The sequence below is a fragment of the Bufo bufo genome, chromosome 7 (assembly GCF_905171765.1).
Source record: "Bufo bufo chromosome 7, aBufBuf1.1, whole genome shotgun sequence".
Lineage (NCBI taxonomy): Eukaryota > Metazoa > Chordata > Amphibia > Anura > Bufonidae > Bufo > Bufo bufo.
This window is the reverse complement of record NC_053395.1, coordinates 94,635,128-94,653,933: the sequence shown is the minus strand read 5'-3', so window position 1 is coordinate 94,653,933 and position 18,806 is coordinate 94,635,128. Positions and strand designations below refer to the sequence as shown.

Sequence of the window (18,806 nt, the reverse complement as noted above, 5' to 3'; positions counted from 1 at the left end):
AAGGGTTTCCGCCTATCCCGACCTCCTAGACCTCGGTTCGCTTCTACTTGGGACGTCTCTTTGGTGCTTACCCTGTTCTCTTCGTGGCCGTCTAATACGGACCTTTCTCTTCATCATCTTGCAGCCAAGCTGGTGTCGTTGTTCTGCTTGATATCATGCAAAAGGGTATCGGACGTTCGCACTTTGGATCATGACGCTCGTTCGTTTACTCCTGAGGGAGTCACGTTCAACATCTCGCGTCGCACCAAAACCAGTATTAGGTCGGTATCTTACCCCAGTTTCCTCTTTGTCCGGTGTTGTGTCTCCAGGAGTATGAGGCTCGTATGGCTGCGCATCGATCCTCTTCTTCTCCGGAACTTTTTCTATCTTTATAGGCGTCCTTTCCGTCCGGTCTCCACTGTCACCTTGGCCCGTTGGGTGAAATGGGTTATGGCTTTAGCAGGTGTTGATACTGCGATTTTCACGGCTCATTCCACTAGGGGAGCTTCTGCAACGTCTATGGTGGTGTCTGGAGCGCGTTTAGAAGATATTATGAGGATGGCGGATTGGTCCCGTGTATCTACATTCCGTGAGTTCTATTTCACGTTTTTTCCTCAGTTATAGGTCAGCTTTGAACTCGCAATAGGAGCCTCCGTGTCGTGTAATAAAATTACATGATTTTCCTATTTTATGACGTAAAGTCATGATTTTATTAAAGACACGGAGGCGAGTATTGCCCCTCCCATTTTGTATACCCTCCCTGAGAGTTTTCTCTGTTATGCGTTATTTATTGTTTTGTGCTTTGATTATTTCATCCAATTATGCTGTATGTTCATTACCATGCACTAATGTCTCTCCTTGATGAGATTTTGGGACGTTTTCTACCTTTGTCTTGTTTATTTATTTCATAGGATGAATACACTGTCTTCTGGACGCGATTTGTATTGGAGTTTCCTGTTTCCTTCTTCCGTTGAAGAGCCGTTCAGCTGGTCCTTGAATTTCGGTTTCCATGTTTGGAGAGTTTGGTTCTAAGAGTTCTGGACGTAGGTCGTTACCAAAGAGGAGGAGTTAGCAGAGTCAGAGACTATTATACTGGCACAGTGGGGAGGAGTTGGTTGCCATGGTTACCTGTTTGATTGATGCTTTTTTCTTTGCTGCTATAAGATTTAGTAAAGAAAGAGATAGCAATAGGAGCCAATACTCGCCTCCGTGTCTTTAATAAAATCATGACTTTACGTCATAAAATAGGAAAATCATGTAATTTTCACGCATCACTTGTGCGCTGCGTGAAAATCACAGCATGCTCTATAATGTGCGTTTTTCACGCAACGCAGGCCCCATAGAAGTGAATGGGGCTGCGTGAAAATCGCAAGCAAGTGCGGATGTGGTGCGATTTTCACGCACGGTTGCTAGGTGACGATCGGGATGGGGACCCGATCTTTATTATTTTCCCTTATAACATAGTTATAAGTGAAAATAATAGCATTCTTAATACAGAAGTGAATTAGGGATGGAGGGGTTAAAAAAAAATAAAACTTCCCTCATCCACTTGTTCGCGCAGCTTGGCTTCTCTTCTTTCTTAGTCTTTGATTACCTGGGAGGAAAAGGACCTTTGGTGACGTCACTGCACTCATCACATGGTCTATCACATGATCCATTACATGGTCTATCACCATGGTGATGGACCATGTGATGGATCATGTGATGAGCGCAGTGACGTCATCAAAGGTCCTTTTGCCAGGTCCTGAAGAAAGAAAAGGAGATCCGCTACGCGACCAAATGAATGGGGTGAGTTAAATTAGTTTATTATTTTTAACCCCTCCATCCCTAACCATGTTATAAGGGAAAATAATAAAATCTACAGAACACCTAACCGAAACCCGAACGCATTAAAACGCTTTGCACTCGCACGGAAAAATCGCGCATTTTGCCGCGACGCACCCGCTTCCTATCCGGCCCTCACACGCGATGCCCGTGTGAAAGAGGCATATATGTGTCTCCCAGGTTCCTAACATATGCTGAGGAAAGCTATTTAGGAAAGGGTTAAAACCTCTAGCCGCGTTCTGATGAGAAGCACCTGGCAAGCTCCCCAGTTCACTTGCTATCAGCCTTGGGAGAGGGAGAAGCAGAAGCCACATCTCTCTGAGAGACACTAAAGGTCCTATGCAAGGAAGCCGCAAGTATCATAGGTTGCTGTACAGACGGTGTGTTTAGTTGGTTGGACTGAGGATAGCTCAGCCACGTTCTAGAGAGGGACCTAATGTTTAGTTAGAGCCTGGACAAGGCTAGATGTTGTGTTTTATGATTTTGTTTTATGTAACCTGTGGAAATAAAACTGGCAGGACGTCAGTTTAAACACACTTCTGTCTCCTGAGTGCTCCTTGTGCGTAATAGAGTGACTGTTCCCCTACCTTTCACCTCTGGAAAGGAGAGCTTGTAAGATGTATTGTCACAATTGGTAGAAGATGCGTGTACCGCAATAAACAGCATCTGCAGCCGCCATTATGGAGGATATGTTAAAGGCCATGATGCGAGCCACTGCAGCCCAGCAACATGCAATCAAAGTGCAGCAAGAAACTAATAAGCAGTTAGATGATATGACGCGATCTCGTGCAATACAACTTTCCGCTCTATCCGAGATGCAAAACAAGGATCGTGCTGTTTTGACTGAGGTGGTGCAGCGCCTTGCAGACCGGACCCCTAGGTCGACTGAAAGTGGCCACATGGGAAAGAGAGATATATGTGCTAGTAACTACCTACAAAAGTGGCGCCACAGATTATGTGGAGGCTTACTTGATGACTTTTGAGCAGATCGCTGACCGTGAAAGATGGCTACCAGACCAGTGGTTTAATAGCCCCCTTTCTGAGTGGAGAGGCTCAGAAGTCTTATTACTATTTAGATCCTGCAGATGCTCAAGATTACCGTAAGCTTAAGGCGGAGATTTGGCCAATTTGGGAGTCACTTTGTCGATTCAGGCCCAAAGGGTGCATCATTGAGTTTTCCAGGTAGACAAACCAGCTCGCTCCCAAATGTACGACCTGATACACTTAAACCAATAAGTAGTTACAGCCGGATGTTCTGTCTCCTCCAGAGGTCATGGAGCGTGTGGTGGTAGACAGATATCTTCTAAAAAGTAAGCAAGGTCCAGATCTGAAACCTGGCCTGAACGGGCAGAAAGGTCAAAGACTGACTTACTGAGATCAGTGCATATTAAATGCTTTCTGTGTAAGGGTCCAGGACATATTGATGCTAACTGTCCTTTAAACTCTGAACACATGTAGTGTGATATGAGTACTATGCCAAATGTGAAGTCTAAGCACGAGAGAAAAAAGGACAGGAGGCAGCGCCTCATGTGTGGTGCTGTTTGATTAGGATAATGCCATAAAAAATAGTTGCGCTTACCATCTGTTGTTGTGAAGAGTCACAACAGCTATGTCGCACTTTGCTGATATTGCCTGATCAGCGAACGGGATGCCTGCGCTTCTGCCTTTGTTCCTACCTGTGCCAGAGATGCGGTCGTCGGGATGAATTGGTCTTTGAGGAGATAAGAGGAAGAATTGGAACCTCTGTATCAGCGTGGTCAGCAGGAGTCTGATACCAGGTGGGTATTGGTAAATGCAGATAGTGATTTATTTTAAGTCAATGCGTTTCAAGGGCGGAGAGCCCCCTTCATCCGGACAGTAATGCAAATGACAGACGTATACAGAGATTTTTAAAAGCATTTTTGGCGTGCAGGCCAGCGGGTAGGAGGGGAGGGGAGGGGACAACACTGGGCGTTTTTTTGCATAATCTATGTTAATAGTCAGATGGAGGAATTTTCCTTTGTTTCGGTCAGTATTTTTAAGCATAGAACATGTTGGATTTGTTCTCATTTAAACCCTGGCTCGGCGGTATGCCCGCATAATAAAGATCGAGAGCGATCGTGTGTTTCTGTTATTATACAGGCGGCGCTGCGGTCCGCTTGGTGCAGGGGTTCAGTGATTAATACTGGGCTTGTCTCATAATGCTTATATAGGGTGGTTACAACATTGTATGCGGTCATTATACAAAGTATCTAAGTTCAAATAGCCGTTCTTGTTTCCTAGTGGCAGAGCTATGTTTTTTTCACAAGCTAAGGCCTATTGCACACGACCGTATGGCTTTTTCTCTGTATATGTTTGTCATTTGTATTACTGTCCTGATGAAGGGGGCTCTCCACCCTTGAAACGCGTTGACTAAAAATAAATCACTATCTCCTCTTGCCAATACCCACCTGGTATCAGACTCCTGCTGACAGCGCCGATACTGAGGTTCAAATTTTTCCTCCTTTCTCCTTAAATATGAAGTCTATGTTTGCCAAAGTGGTTTGTTATTCTGGGGCCCCTGGGTCCACAGAGGGGAGAGAGGTGTAGGCTCTCCTTGATACTGGCAGTGTGATCACATTAGTTAAAGCCTCTAATAGCTTACAGTCCCAGACTGTAGGGGTCACCTATATATGCATGGTGAAACACGCGAGTATAATACTGCACTGGTTGCCATAGGAACTATGGTCAAGCGGGTCAGGTAGCGGTGATACTCACTCTCCTGTATGACATAATACTGGCGTGGGATTTTCCTTTTTTCTGGGAATTGTGGGAGGAAAGGTTTAAAGAGCCACCAGTGGGTATGATTTCTGGAGAAAGGAAAACCGGAGTGACAGAACCTGAAACTCTTGATGATGATCTGTCATCTCCAGGGAGTGCCACTTTACCTTTTAATGTAATGCCAGGTGACACGGAAGCCACCTGTCATGTCCTGCTCAGGCTATGTGCGGAGGTCTGCTAGATTAGCAGCACATGTCTAGTCTTTTGTTTTGTTTTGGAGTCGAGCTAGATCCGCCTTCCTACAGGTGCACTGGGTGGGGTCGTTGGTTTTAGTTTAAATCACACCCACTCCCAGTGTTCCTTGCGGGTTGTAGCTTCTGTCTGGCTCTGTGGAAGGAAGGAAGGATTGGCTTTTCCTGCTCAGAAAAGATAAGTGGTTTTTCTGTTCTCTTGTGGTTTGCTTTCTAGGCTGTTAGAGAGACGCCTGCCCCTCCAGGTTTTGAGGGAGCAGGCTGCCTCTATTCCCCTTTCACCATCTCAGGGATTTTAGGGTATTTCCAGCCCAGGCACGAGGACACGTTATTCCCACCTTAAGGGTCTGAACGTGGGCAAAGCAGTATAGGGAGAGCTGGTAGGGATTTGTCAGGAGGTGACCTTGATCCCCAGCTTCTCGCCTAGAAACTTGTTTGTTTGTTTTTCTATGTATTTGATATCCTGTCCGCCGTGACACCACCAATTTAAGTGAAGAGCCAGAGAACAGGATTGAAAATGTGTTATCAGTTAAAAAGATTTCAAGTGACAATTTTGCCACAGCGCACAGCCTAATGACCCTACTCTGGTTCGGGCTCAGGAAAATGTAAAGATAATAAATGGAGTACTGGTTTACCCAGGTGTCACACTTGCCTATCCACATATAGTGATGCAAAATGACTTGCTGTATCAGATAGACAAGCAAGGTGAAGACATTGTAGAACAGCTGATAGTTCTCAAGCCATTTAGGTGGATTGTCTTGGATCATTGGTCATTTGTTGGTGGGACATCTTGGGATGGAAAAGAAAAAAGAACGTATTTTAATGTTTCTTTTGGCCTGGGCTCATAGCAGATGTTCAGGATCACTGTGCTTCCTGTCCCGAGTGCCAGTATACAGCCCCTTCCCCTAATTTTCTAAGCCCACTGGTGCCCTTACCCCTTGTGGAAGTGCCATTCGAACAAATAGCTATGGATCTGGCAGGCCCTATTGTGAAATCTGCTCGGGGACATCAGTACATACTAGTGATCCTAGACCATGCCACTAGATATCCAGAAGCTATTCCGTTAAGAAATATGGCTGCAAAGACCATAGCCAAAGAACTGGTCCAGGTATTAGTAGGGTTGGGATCCCTAAAGAGATCTTAACGGATCAGGGCACCTCATTTATGTCCAGGGTGACCAAATAATTATGTCTGCTATTTAGAGTGAAGCATATCCGAACATCAGTCTACCATCCACAAACTGATGGGTTGGTGGAAAGATTCAATAAAACCCTGAAAAACATCTAATCTAATGTTTGCCATATGGGGAGTACTGTAGTAGTCTACTGGGTTTTTACCTTTTGAACTTCTGTATGGCAGGCACCCCAGAGGGCTACTTGATGTGGCTACAGAAACATGGGAGCTAGAATTTACCCCTTACCACAGTGTAATTGAGCATGTATTGCTGATGCAGGACCGAATCAAGGCAGTCATGCCCTTGGTTCGGGAGCATATGCAGCAAGCCCAACAGTCTCAAAGTAGAATCTATAACAGGGTTGCGAAAGTTCATCTTTTTAATCCAGAGGATCCGGTGCTTATGTTAATACTCACTGTAGAAAGCTATTTTTTTGCAAAATTGCAAGGGCCATTACAATTGTAAAAAAAGTAAGTAATGTGAACTACCTAGTTCATCAGCCTGGAAAGAGAAAAGCAGAACAGATCTTTTATATTGACTTGATAAATCCCTGGAAAGATAGAGAGTCTTTGGTTGTAAACTCTCTTCCAAAGTCCTTATTCCCACAGGAAAAACAGGAATTCGTAATGAGAAATAGAGACTTTTTTTCAGAACTCCCAGGCCTCACTCATGGGATAAAACACAATATTGTCACAGAACCTAGTGTTAAGGTGAACGTTAAAGGGTTTCTACCATCAGAATTAGTGTTATGTAGCTGACTGACATTAGCAATGTGCTAATGTCAGCACTACATAAAAGTGTGTTTTTAATCGCGAGATCATTACTAAGGAGATTAAAAAAATGTTAGACCTACGGGTATTACAGCAGTCAACAAGTGAATGGTCTACAGTCGTGGCCAAAAGTTTTGAGAATGACACAAATATTCGTTTTCACAAAGTTTGCTGCTAAACTGCTTTTAGATCTTTGTTTCAGTTGTTTCTGTGATGTAGTGAAATATAATTACACGCACCTCATTTGTTTCAAAGGCTTTTATCGACAATTACATGACATTTATGCAAAGAGTCAGTATTTGCAGTGTTGGCCCTTTTTTTTCAGGACCTCTGCAATTCGACTGGGCATGCTCTCAATCAACTTCTGGGCCAATTCCTGACTGATAGCAACCCATTCTTTCATAATCACTTCTTGGAGTTTGTCAGAATTAGTGGGTTTTTGTTTGTCCACCCGCCTCTTGAGGATTGACCACAAGTTCTCAATGGGATTAAGATCTGGGGAGTTTCCAGGTCATGGACCCAAAAGGTCAACGTTTTGGTCCCCGAGCCACTTAGTTATCACTTTTGCCTTATGGCAGGGTGCTCCATCGTGCTGGAAAATGCATTGTTCTTCACCAAACTGTTGTTGGATTGTTGGAAGAAGTTGCTGTTGGAGGGTGTTTTTGGTACCATTCTTTATACATGGCTGTGTTTTTGGGCAAAATTGTGAGTGAGACCACTTCCTTGGATGAGAAGCAACCCCACACATGAATGGTCTCAGGATGCTTTACTGTTGGCATGACACAGGACTGATGGTAGCGCTCACCTTTTCTTCTCCGGACAAGCCTTTTTCCAGATGCCCCAAACAATCGGAAAGAGGCTTCATCGGAGAACAAGACTTTGCGCCAGTCCTCAGCAGTCCATTCACCATACTTTCTGCAGAAGATCAATCTGTCTCTGATGTTTTTTGTGGCTTCTTTGCTGCCCTTCTTGACACCAGGCCATCTTCCAAAAGTCTTCGCCTCACTGTGCATGCAGATGCGCTCACACCTGCCTGCTGCCATTCCTGAGCAAGCTCTGCACTGGTGGCACTCCGATCCCGCAGCTGAATCCTCTTTAGGAGACGATCCTGGCGCTTGCTGGACTTTCTTGGACTCCCTGATGCCTTCTTAACAAGAATTGAACCTCTTTCCTTGAAGTTCTTGATGATCCTACAAATTGTTGATTGAGGTGCAATCTTAGTAGCTACAATATCCTTGCCTGTGAAGCCATTTTTATGCAACGCAATGATGGCTGCACGCGTTTCTTTGCAGTTCACCATGGTTAACAATGGAAGAACAATGATTTCAAGCATCACCCTCCTTTTAACATGTCAAGTCTGCCATTTTAACCCAATCAGCCTGACATAATGATCTCCAGCCTTGTGCTCGTCAACATTCTCACCTGAGTTAACAAGACGATTACTGAAATGATCTCAGCAGCTCCTTTAATGACAGCAATGAAATGCAGTGGAAAGACTTTTTTGGGATTAAGTTAATTTTCATGGCAAAGAAGGACTATGCAATTCATCTGATCACTCTTCATAACATTCTGGAGTATATGCAAATTGCTATTATAAAAACTTAAGCAGCAACTTTTCCAATTTCCAATATTTATGTAATTCTCAAAACTTTTGGCCACGACTGTAGTCCGATCGTTTTAATCTCCAAACCTGATGGGTCCATCAGGTTCTGTAATGATTATCGCCAGTTAAACTCTGTCTCAAAGTTTGATGCCTACCCAATGGCGAGAGTGGACGAGCTAATAGAAAAACTGGGTAGCGCTCGATACATAACAACGTTGGACTTAACTAAAAGGTACTGGCAAACTCCACTAACTGAAAGTGCAAAGGAAAAGACTGCTTTTTCTGCACCTAGCAGTCATTTCCAGTACACCAGGTTGCCGTTTGGCCTACATGGGGCACAAACAACATTTTAGCGTATGATGGACAGGATTCTAAGACCACATATTAGCTATGCTTCAGCGTATCTTGAATCCCATCTACAAAAAGTGCAAGCTGTGGTGGATTCACTAAGACAGGCGGGTCTCATGGCAAACCCTAAAAAGTGTGCCATTGGCTTGGAATTAGCCAAGTATTTGGGCTACGCCATTGAATGGGGTATACTCAAACCACAGCTAAGCAAAACTGAAGCAATACAAAACTGGCCTAGACCCCTAAACAAAAAGCAAGTGAGGCCTTTTCTGGGAATTGCGGGGTATTATAGAAGATTTATCCCCTATTTTGCATCTGTTGCGGTTCCGTTAACAGACCTTACAAAAGAGAAGAGTTCAGTGATGATAACGTGGACCCCAGAGGCTGAGAGAGCGTTCCAGTCCCTGTGTTTCCAGCTGGTACTGGTATGTTCGGATTTTCAAAAACCCTTCTCTGTGCAAATCGATGCTTCAGATGCAGGGTTAGGAGCAGTGTTGTCCCAAGTAATTGATTGGGAAGAACACCCTGTCTTATACATAAGTCGAAAGCTGAATGACCATGAGAAGAGGTATGCCACTGTGGAGAAAGAGGCTTTGGCCATTAAGTGGGCCCTTGACTCTCTCAAATACTATCTGCTTGGAAGAGAGTTCACCCTCATCACAGACCATGCACCTCTGAAGTGGATGCAGAATAACAAGGAAAAGAATAGTAGGGTAACTAGGTGGTTTCTGTCCCTCCAGTCTTTTAGGTTCACATTATAGCACCGAGCAGGCAGCCTCCAAGGAAACGTGGATAGTTTGTCTTGTACTTACTGTTTGTCGAGCCAGGGTGCTCCAACCTATAGGTTTGTGCAAGGGGACGGGGGGGTGGGAGTGTGGTATCTCACATGGTATTTCACAGGGTGAAGTAATTGAGGGTGTATATGTGTCTCCCGAGTTCCTAACATATGCTGAGGAAAGCTATCTAGGAAAGGGTTAAAACCTTTAGCATGGGTCCTGATGAGGAGCACCTGGCAAGGTGCTAGTTAACCAGGCTCCCCAGTTCACTTGCTTTCAGCCTTGGGAGAGAGAGAAGCCACATCTCTCTGAGAGACCCTGAATGTCCTATGCAAGGAAACCGCAAGTATCACAGGTTGCTATTCAGACGGTGTGTTTATTAGATTGGACTGAGGATAGCTCAGCCACGTCCTAGAGAGGGTCCTAATGTTTTTTTTGTTTTTTTTAAACATTTTATTCAAGAAGAATAAAGGCATAGCAAAATGTACATTAAATACAAAGATGGGGTACATGACTTGTCATTAATAATTGTACATTCAGTTCCAGTGGCCTAATGAAAGACATTTACTTTCTATTAATTTTGCCGACCATAAGCCTTAATGATCGAACCTAGATCTCCCAAATTTTCTATTTTCAATTCAATTAAAACCTCTAAGTACCATTTGGTGTCTTGGAATGGTTTCATCAGTTCTTTCCTTTCTACCGGAGATAAGGAGTGGACTATAAACTTCCTCCATTTTCGGAAAAAGCCTTTGGTATCCTTTTCCTTCTTCTTCTCTGTTTCTAGCCTATCCATATAGAGGATATGTTTCATAGTTCCTATGGCTTCTTTCAATGTAGGAATGGTGGGATATAACCAGTGTCTAAGTATCGTTTTTTTCACTGATAAAAGGAATAAATGGACGCCCTTCACCCGTGTCGATTGGGTGATTTCACCTTTGTGATCATAAGGTATATAATGAAAGATGCAGTGTAGCGGTGTACTTTGTGTATCTATTCCCCAGACTTGCTTTATATAAGCTATTGCTCCTTCCCATAAATGCTTCAAACTGGGACAATTCCAAAGACCATGTAGTAGTTTAGCTTTTTGTAGGTGGCATTTCGGGCACCATCTGAGATTGTGTGAAGGGGCATCCTTGTATGGCAAGTCAAAATTCTAAAGTGCATTTCTCTCCATGTTTCGCTACTAATAGCTTGCCTCACCCTTTCAATCCCTTCTCTCAATTTATTTGTCAGTGACCCAGCCCCTAGTTCCTCCTCCCACTTCTTAAACACAGACTCCCCTAGTGAGGTGGATTGAATATTCTGGATTTTCCTGTATAAATCCGAAAGGGAAAATTCCTTAGATCCCACCAAGGCCCTGAACCAATTCTTAGTTTCATGGCTTGTGCCCAACAGTACGATTTTATTTGGTTGTATGGTAAAAAGTAGGAGGTAGGGAATTGGAACTTAGATTGGATTTCTTAATGTTTAGTTAGAGCCTAGACATGGCTAGGTGTTGTGTTTTATAATTTTGTTTTATGCAACCTGTGGAAATAAAACTGGCAGGATGGCAGTTTAAATGCACTTCTGTGTCCTGAGTCCTTCTTGTGCATAATAGACTGACTATTCCCCCTACCTTTCACCCCTGAAAAGGAGAGCTTGCAAAACGCAATGTCACAGTAGTTTCTAAATACAGTTTCCCAAGGATGGAGCATTGGTAGTAATTTTAATATCATTTGATTTTAATTTCTTTTCATGTATTTTTTTCATTCAAGGCCGTGTATTTGCCAATTCTCCAGACACAGCCTGTGTAATAGGTCTGAAGAAGAAGATCGTGGCATTTACATCTGTTTGTGAGTTGAAAAAAGTTACTGACTTTGAGTAAGTATACACAATTAATTAAAGGAAATAGAATGTATTGTAAATGTATTTCATTTGCTTATTTAGCAGCAGTATATTCTACCGAGCTGTACACTAATTGTAACTCACATTAGTCCTTGTTCCTGGTGGGGCTCACAATCTAATTTCGATACCTCAGAAACACTAAGTAGTATTACTGAAATTCATATAACCTGCTGGGAAATAGGACTTGTCAAAAGCAGACACTCCCGCCTCCAATATTTCCTAATCAAACTGCCTAATAGTAAATCTTAGTTGTCCATAGCAAGTAATCAGAGCTCAGCTTTCAATTGTTTCAGGAACTGAAAGCTGAGCTCTGGTTGCTATGTGCAAATAAGAGTGATTTATTACTCAGTTTGATAAAAGTGGCCTATTGTGTCAGAAAGATGGTGTTCTTCCTGAAACAGCGAATAGTGATTGTGGAAGGCTATCTGCGAAGCAGATTGATTAAGGAAACGCAAGAGACCTTTGCCGACAAGTACCCAGAAACCACCTGCTAAACATTGGTATTCAGAGTCCCGCTCGGAAATGGCATCAAACTAGCTCTGTTGCAAACATGAAGAAACTGAGGCCTCCATTGATTAGGATGGCTGAAGTTGTGCATGAAATTCAGCAGCAAATTGGAAGTAGCCCCCAAAAATCAACTCAAAGACTATCTCCGCAAGTTGGTGTATCACGAACGATGTGTCAACGAGCGCTGAAATCTCTGAACTTGAAACCGTACCGAATAACGCGTGTGTAGGAAATGAAAAAGGCTAACAAAGCTAAACACATAAATGACAAAATCTGCTGACTATGTATGTTGACGGACATTTGGACCCAATGTCATGACGTACAATGCTTGGTTTCATTTATCAGGTCACGTAAATTCCCAGTATAGGAGGTACTGGTCCACTGAAATTCCCTATTTGACTCGTGAAGCATCACTTCATGACTGCAGTTTACCTGGTCATCTTTGAACAGTTTTACAACCAACTAACACCAGAAGAAAAAATTTCCTACTTTTTCCAACAAGATAGGGCAACATGCCACACCTCACAGAACTCACTGGCACGGGTTCATGAACTGTTTACAGAGGAGCAAACTGTGAGCAAAGGGTTATGGCAACCACATTCCCAAGACTTGTCCAGATGCGATTTTTATCTGTGGGGAAATTTAAAGCAGAAAGTGTACACTAATATTCCACATCCCCTGGATGAAGTCAAGGAGAACATCACAAACACTATCTGCAGTATCACTGTTGTAGAGCTGCAAGCAGTATCAACCGACATAATCTGCCGTGCCCAAAGATGCATGGACGTGAACTGGGACCACTTTCAGCATCTTTTGTGACTTGTGGGTAATAAAAAAGAAAAAATCCACTTGCTCGTTCGTCTTGTCATACTATTGCTGGAGGGGGGCTACTTTTTCGTGGGCCACCCTGTATATCCCTTTTTTCTTTTGTAATCATGTCAGCAAAATACTCCTTGGGACACCACAAACTAATGAAATACCATGTTGAACAGTTCAACATTTGGATGTAATTAACTTAGATTTATGCCTCATGCACAGGACCGTTCCTTTTTTAGCGGTCCAAAAATTGCAGATCTGCAAAACACGTAAGCCGCCCGTGTGCCTTCCGCAATTAGCCGTACGCAACAGGCGGCCCATTGTAGAAATGCCTATTCTTGTCCGCAAAACGGACAAAAATAGGACGTGTTAGATTTTTTTTGTGGGGCTACGTAACGGAGCAACGGATGCGGACAGCACACGGAGTGTTTTCCGCATCTTTTGCGGCCCCATTGAAGTGTGTATACTGCCTTGCCCTGTGTATGGGACATAATGTTGCATACAAACAGTTTACTTCTCCCAGTGCAGGAATGTTATTGATTAGCCCTTATTATATGCATTATCAGTAGAGTTGAACGGACACCTGGATGTTCGGGTTCGACCGAACTTCACAAAAAAGTTTGAGTTCGGGACCCGAAATTGACCCCGAACCTGAACTCCATTGAAGTCAATGGCGAACCTGAACTCCATTGAAGTCAATGGGGACCCTTTGAGCACTAAAATGGCTGTAAAAATGTAATGGAAAGGGCTAGAGGGCTGCAAATGAAATCAAAATGTGGTTAAGAGCATGGCAAGTGCTCTGCAAACAAATGCAGATAGGGAAATGACTTTAAAAAACATAAAATACGTAAAAATAAGAATCTTGATCTAGGAGGATAAGGTCCATATAAAGTAGGAGGTTGAGGAGGCAGTGGATGTGGCGGTGTAGGTGGAAGCGGCGGTGGAGGAGGTAGCCTACATTGCTTTTTTTTTTTGTTGTTTTTTTTATTTTATTAGGGTAAACCCCAAAACATTGGGAAATATAACCTGTGATAACCCCCTCCAGTCGTGCTAAACACACGTTCAGATAATACAATGGCTGCAGGGCAGGCCAGCACCTCCAAGGCGTAAAGGGCAAGCTCAGGCCATGTGCCCAATTTGGAGACCCAGAAGTTGAAGGGGGCAGACCCGTCATTCAGTACATGTAGGCGTGTGCACACATACTGCTCCACCATGTTGCTGAAATGCTGCCTCCTGCTAAGACGTTCCATATCAGCTGGTGGTGCTGGTTGTTGTGGCGTGCTAACAAAGCTTTTTCACATTTTGGCCATGCTAACCCTGCCTTCTGAGGTGCTGGAGGTGCCCCAGCTGCGTTGGCGACCTCTACCTCCTCCTCTGCCATCGCCTTGTGCTTCCACAGTGCCCCCGCTGTCAGGTGGGAATGCCACCAGCAGCGTGTCTACCAGCGCGCGCTTATACTCGCGCATCTTACGATCACGCTCCAGTGAGGGAATTAAGGACGATACGTTGTCCTTGTAACAGGGATCCAGCAGCGTGGCCACACAGTAATCAGCAAAAGTTAGAATGTGGGCCACTCTGCGGTCGTTGCGGAGGTACTCCAGCATGTAATCGCTCATGTCTGCCAGGCTGCGCAGAGGCAACGAAAAGCTGTCCTCTGTGGGAGGTGTATCATCTGTGTCCTCTGTATCCCCCCAGCCACGCACCAGTGATAACCATGAGCTGGTCTGGGTGCCACCCTGCTGTGAACATGGTTCCTCCTCCTCCATCTCCTCCACCTCGTCATCCTCCAGAACTGTGCCCTGGCTGGACAATTGTGTACCTGGCGTTTGTGGGCGCAGGAACCCACCCTCGGAGCCACTTGTGAATGACTGGCCGGAAACCCTACGAAATGATCCCTCTTCCTCCTCCTCCTCCTCCTCCTGTGCCACATCCTCTTCCATCATCACCAGCAACATTTTTTCAAGGAGGCATATAAGTGGGATAGTAACGCTGAGAACGGCGTTATCGGCACTGGCAATGTTGGTGGAGTACTCGAAACAGGTCAACAAGAAGCACGGGTCTCGCATGGAGGCCCAGTCATTAGTGGTGAAGTGGTGCTGTTCCGCAGAGCGACTTACCCGTGCGAGCTGTAGCTGAAACTCCACTATCGCCTGCTGCTGCTCGCACAGTCTGGCCAGCATATGCAAGGTGTTGTTCCACCTTGTGGGCACGTCGCATATGAGGCGGTGAGCGGGAAGGCCGAAGTTACGCTGCAGCGCTGACAGGCGAGCAGCAGCAGGGTGAGAATGCCGAAAGCGCGCACAGACGGCCCGCACTTTATGCAGCAGCTCTGACATATCGGGGTAATTTTTAAGGAATCTCTGCACCACCAAATTCAGCACATGTGCCAGGCAAGAGATGTGCGTCAAACCGGCTAGTCCCAGAGCTGCTACAAGATTTTGCCCATTATTGCACACCACCAGGCCGGGCTTGAGGCTCACTGGCACCAACCACTCATCGGTCTGTTGTGCCATGCTAGTCCACAGCTCCTGCGCAGTGTGTGGTTTGTCCCCCAAACAGATAAGTTTTAAAACTGCCTGCTGTCGTTTGCCCCTGGCTGTGCTGAAGTTGGTGGTGAAGGTGTTACGCTGACCGGATGAGGAGCCGGTAGAGGATGAAGAAGCGGAGTAGGAGGAGGAAGCAACAGGAGGCAAACTGAAGCGCCCTGCAATCCTCGGTGGTGGAAGGACATGCGGCAAACTGCTATCTGCCTCAGGCCCAGCCGCCACTGCATTTACCCAGTGTGCTGTTATGGAGATATAACGGCCCTGACCGTGCTTACTGGTCCACGTATCCGTAGTGTGGTGCACCTTGCCACAGATGGCGTTGCGCAGTGCACACCTAATTTTGTCCCCCACTTGGTTGTGCAGGGAAGGGATGGCACGCCTGGAAAAGTAGTGGCTGCTGGGCACGACGTACTGTGGGATAGCCACCGCCATAAGGATTTTAAAACTCTGTCTCCACCAGACGGAATGACAGCCTTTCAAAGTCCAGTAATTTTGAAATGCTAGCATTGAGGGCCAGGGACCGCGGGTGGGTAGGGGGGGTACTTCCTCTTCCGCTCCAGTGTTTGAGACATGGAGAGCTGAACGCTTTCGTGGGACATTGTGGAGATGCTTGGTGACCCAGATGGTGGTGTTGCTGGCAGATCTTCTGTTTGCGGGGTGGCAGGTGGCGCTGTCACTCCAGAGGTGAATGAAGAGGCCAAGACTGCAGCAGAAGAGGAAGCAGGAGGAGCTAGAGACCTTTCTTGGTTTTTGAGGTGCTTTGCACTTAGATGCCTGGTCATGCAGGTTGTGCTCAGGTTGAGAACGTCTATGCTTCGCTTCAGGCTCTGATTGCACAGCGTGCAAACCACTCGTGTCTTCTCATCAGCACATTGTCTGAAGAACTGCCACGCCAGGGAACTCCTTGGAGCTGGCTTTGGTGTGCTCGGTTCCTTGCTGCGGTGGGCAGTAGCAGGCGTACTGTCTAGGGGACGGCCGCTCCACTTTTGCACCCTGCTCCCTCTTCTGCTGTGCTGGTGGCTCTGTGCGACCACCGCCTCTTCCTCCGAACTACACAGGTCACTCGCATGACCTTGATTCCATGTGGGGTCGAGGACCTCATCATCCTCCACATCATCTTCCACCCAGTCTTCACCCCTGCCTTCCTTGTCGGTCTGCACACTTTCGAAAGCCCCAGCAGTTGGCACATGTGTGTCGTCATCATCCGAGACGTGCTGCGATGGTCCTCCCATGTATTCATCTTGAAAGATAAGTGGTTGGGCATCGGTGCACTCAATCTCTTCCACTTCTGGGGCAGGGCTTGCTGGATGGCCCTTGGAAACCCTGCTAACAGAGTCATCAAAAAGCAGAAGAGACTGCTGCATGACTTGGGGCTCAGACTGCTTGGCTGATTTGCAAAGGGGTGAGGTGAAAGACTGATGGACATCGGCTGCAGGTTCCAACTCTGATCTTTCAGCAGCAGACTGGGTGGGAGACAATGGATTGCTCACAGTGCCTCCAGTTCCTTCACAATCTACTATCGCCTGTACTTGTTCTGGCCTCACCATTCATAGAGCCGCATTAGGCCTGACCAAATACCGCTGCAGGTTCTGTCGCCTACTCACACCTGAGGAAGGTGTTTCACTTGTGCGTGTAGCTGGCACAGATCAACCACGTCCTCTCCCTGCAACAGGAGCTCCACCAGCAGCAGCACGACCTGGGCCACGTCCCTTATTTGACGCTCTCCTCATATTTCTAAAATTTAGGATCTTGCCCAAAATGGGTGTTTTTTTTAATAGCAGAACAGAACAACAGTATGTAAAGGGTGTATCTCACAATGACATATGCAGCAAAGGCTGCAAAATTAATTTTTTTGCCCAAAATGGGTGTTTTTTACTAACAGAATATGACAGCAGTATATAACGCTTGAATATTACTCGTGCAGATGCAGAAGGGCTGTAAAATTGTGTATTTTGCCCAAAAAGGGTGTTTTTTAAAACCCAGAAAATTATAGCTGTATTTCTAGCTTAAATTGCACACCGACTAATGTGGCAGAGGCCCAAGATGAAGGTTATTGCCAAAAATTGGTTGTTTTTTTTCAAAGCCAGAAAATTATTGAAGTATTTCAAACTTGTTTTTAACAATAACAGATACAGCAAGGGCTGCAATATTAAGTATTTTGCCCAAAAAGGGTGTTTTTTTACTAACAGAATGACAGCTGTATATAACGCTTGAATTTCACACGTGCATATGCAGCAAGGGCTGTAAAATTTTATATTTTGCCCAAAAAGGTTGTTTTTAAAAACACAGAAAATGATAGCTGTATTTCTAGCTTAAATTGCACACTGACTAATGTTGCAAAGTCACCAGATGTAGGATATTGCCAAAAAAGGGTGTTTCAAGCTTGGATTTGAATGTCACAAAAGCACATATGCAGTGCTGGTGCACTGAGCTTGCATAAAATCGCCGCCGCCGCCCACCTAACTAACAGAAGGATAAAAGTTATTTTTCTCTGTCCATGGGCTCAGGGCAGGGTAAAAAGATTGTGCACTGCACCTACACAACAAAAGCTATGTAAAACACTGAGTTCAATTGGAGTTCTGATTAAAGATTCTGTCCTATTCTCTCCCTCACTAGTAACAGCAGCATCCTCTCCCTACACTAGTAACAGCAGCATCCTCTCCCTACACTAGTAACAGCAGAGTGACGTGCAGCGCTACATGACTCCAGCTTATATAGAGGCTGGGTCACATGCTGCACTGGCCAATTACAGCTATGCCATTAGTAGGCATGGCTGTGATGGCTTCTAAGGTCACACAGTCAAACGCTTGTTGATTGGCTGCTGCAGCCCTTCAAAAAGCGCTAAGAAATCGCCGAACCCGAACTTTTACAGAGATGTTCGGGGTCCAAAAATCCTAAAGTTCGGTACGAACTCGAACTTTACGGCAAAAACATGTTAATCTATGAAAACTAGCTTAACCACCTCCCGACCGCCTAACGCAGGGATGCGTCCTGCGGGCGGCCGGGTTATTCCTCCTTGACGCATCGACGCGTCATCTCGCGAGACGCGAGATTTCCTGTGAACGCGCGCACGTTCACAGGATCGCAAGGTAAACGAGTTGATCTACAGCCTGCCAGCGGCGATCATTCGCTGGCAGGCTGTAGATGCGTTTTTTTTTTTAACCCCAGAAAGGTATATCAGACGCTGTTTTGTTAACAGCGTCTGATATACCTGCTACCTGGTCCTCTGGTGGTCCCTTTCGCTTGGATCGACCACCAGAGGACACAGGCAGCTCTGTAAGTAGCACCACACTACACTACACCCCCCCCTGTCATATATTAACCCCTGATCACCCCATATAGACTCCCTGATCACCCCCCTGTCATTGATCACCCCCCCTGTAAGGCTCCATTCAGACGTCCGTATGTGTTTTGCGGATCCGTGGATCCGCAAAACACGGACACCGGCAATGTACTTTCCGCATTTTGCGGATCCGCACATTGCCAGAACTATATAGAAAATGCCTTTTCTTGTCCGCAATTGCGGACAAGAATAGGACATGTTCTATATTTTTGCGGAACGGAAGTGCGGACCCGGAAGTGCAGA

The 18,806-nt window shown here is 45.4% G+C and overlaps 1 protein-coding gene across 1 annotated transcript in view; it reads left to right on the top strand.

Annotated features, from left to right (window-relative positions):
• The window catches only part of PFKL (phosphofructokinase, liver type), a 388,593-nt gene that overhangs the window by 365,363 nt on the left and 4,424 nt on the right, over nucleotides 1-18,806 (top strand). Inside the window, exon 21 of the mRNA XM_040439347.1 lies at nucleotides 11,222-11,327. Coding sequence (XP_040295281.1) covers nucleotides 11,222-11,327 — 106 coding nt within the window. The remainder of the gene's footprint in view (nucleotides 1-11,221; nucleotides 11,328-18,806) is intronic.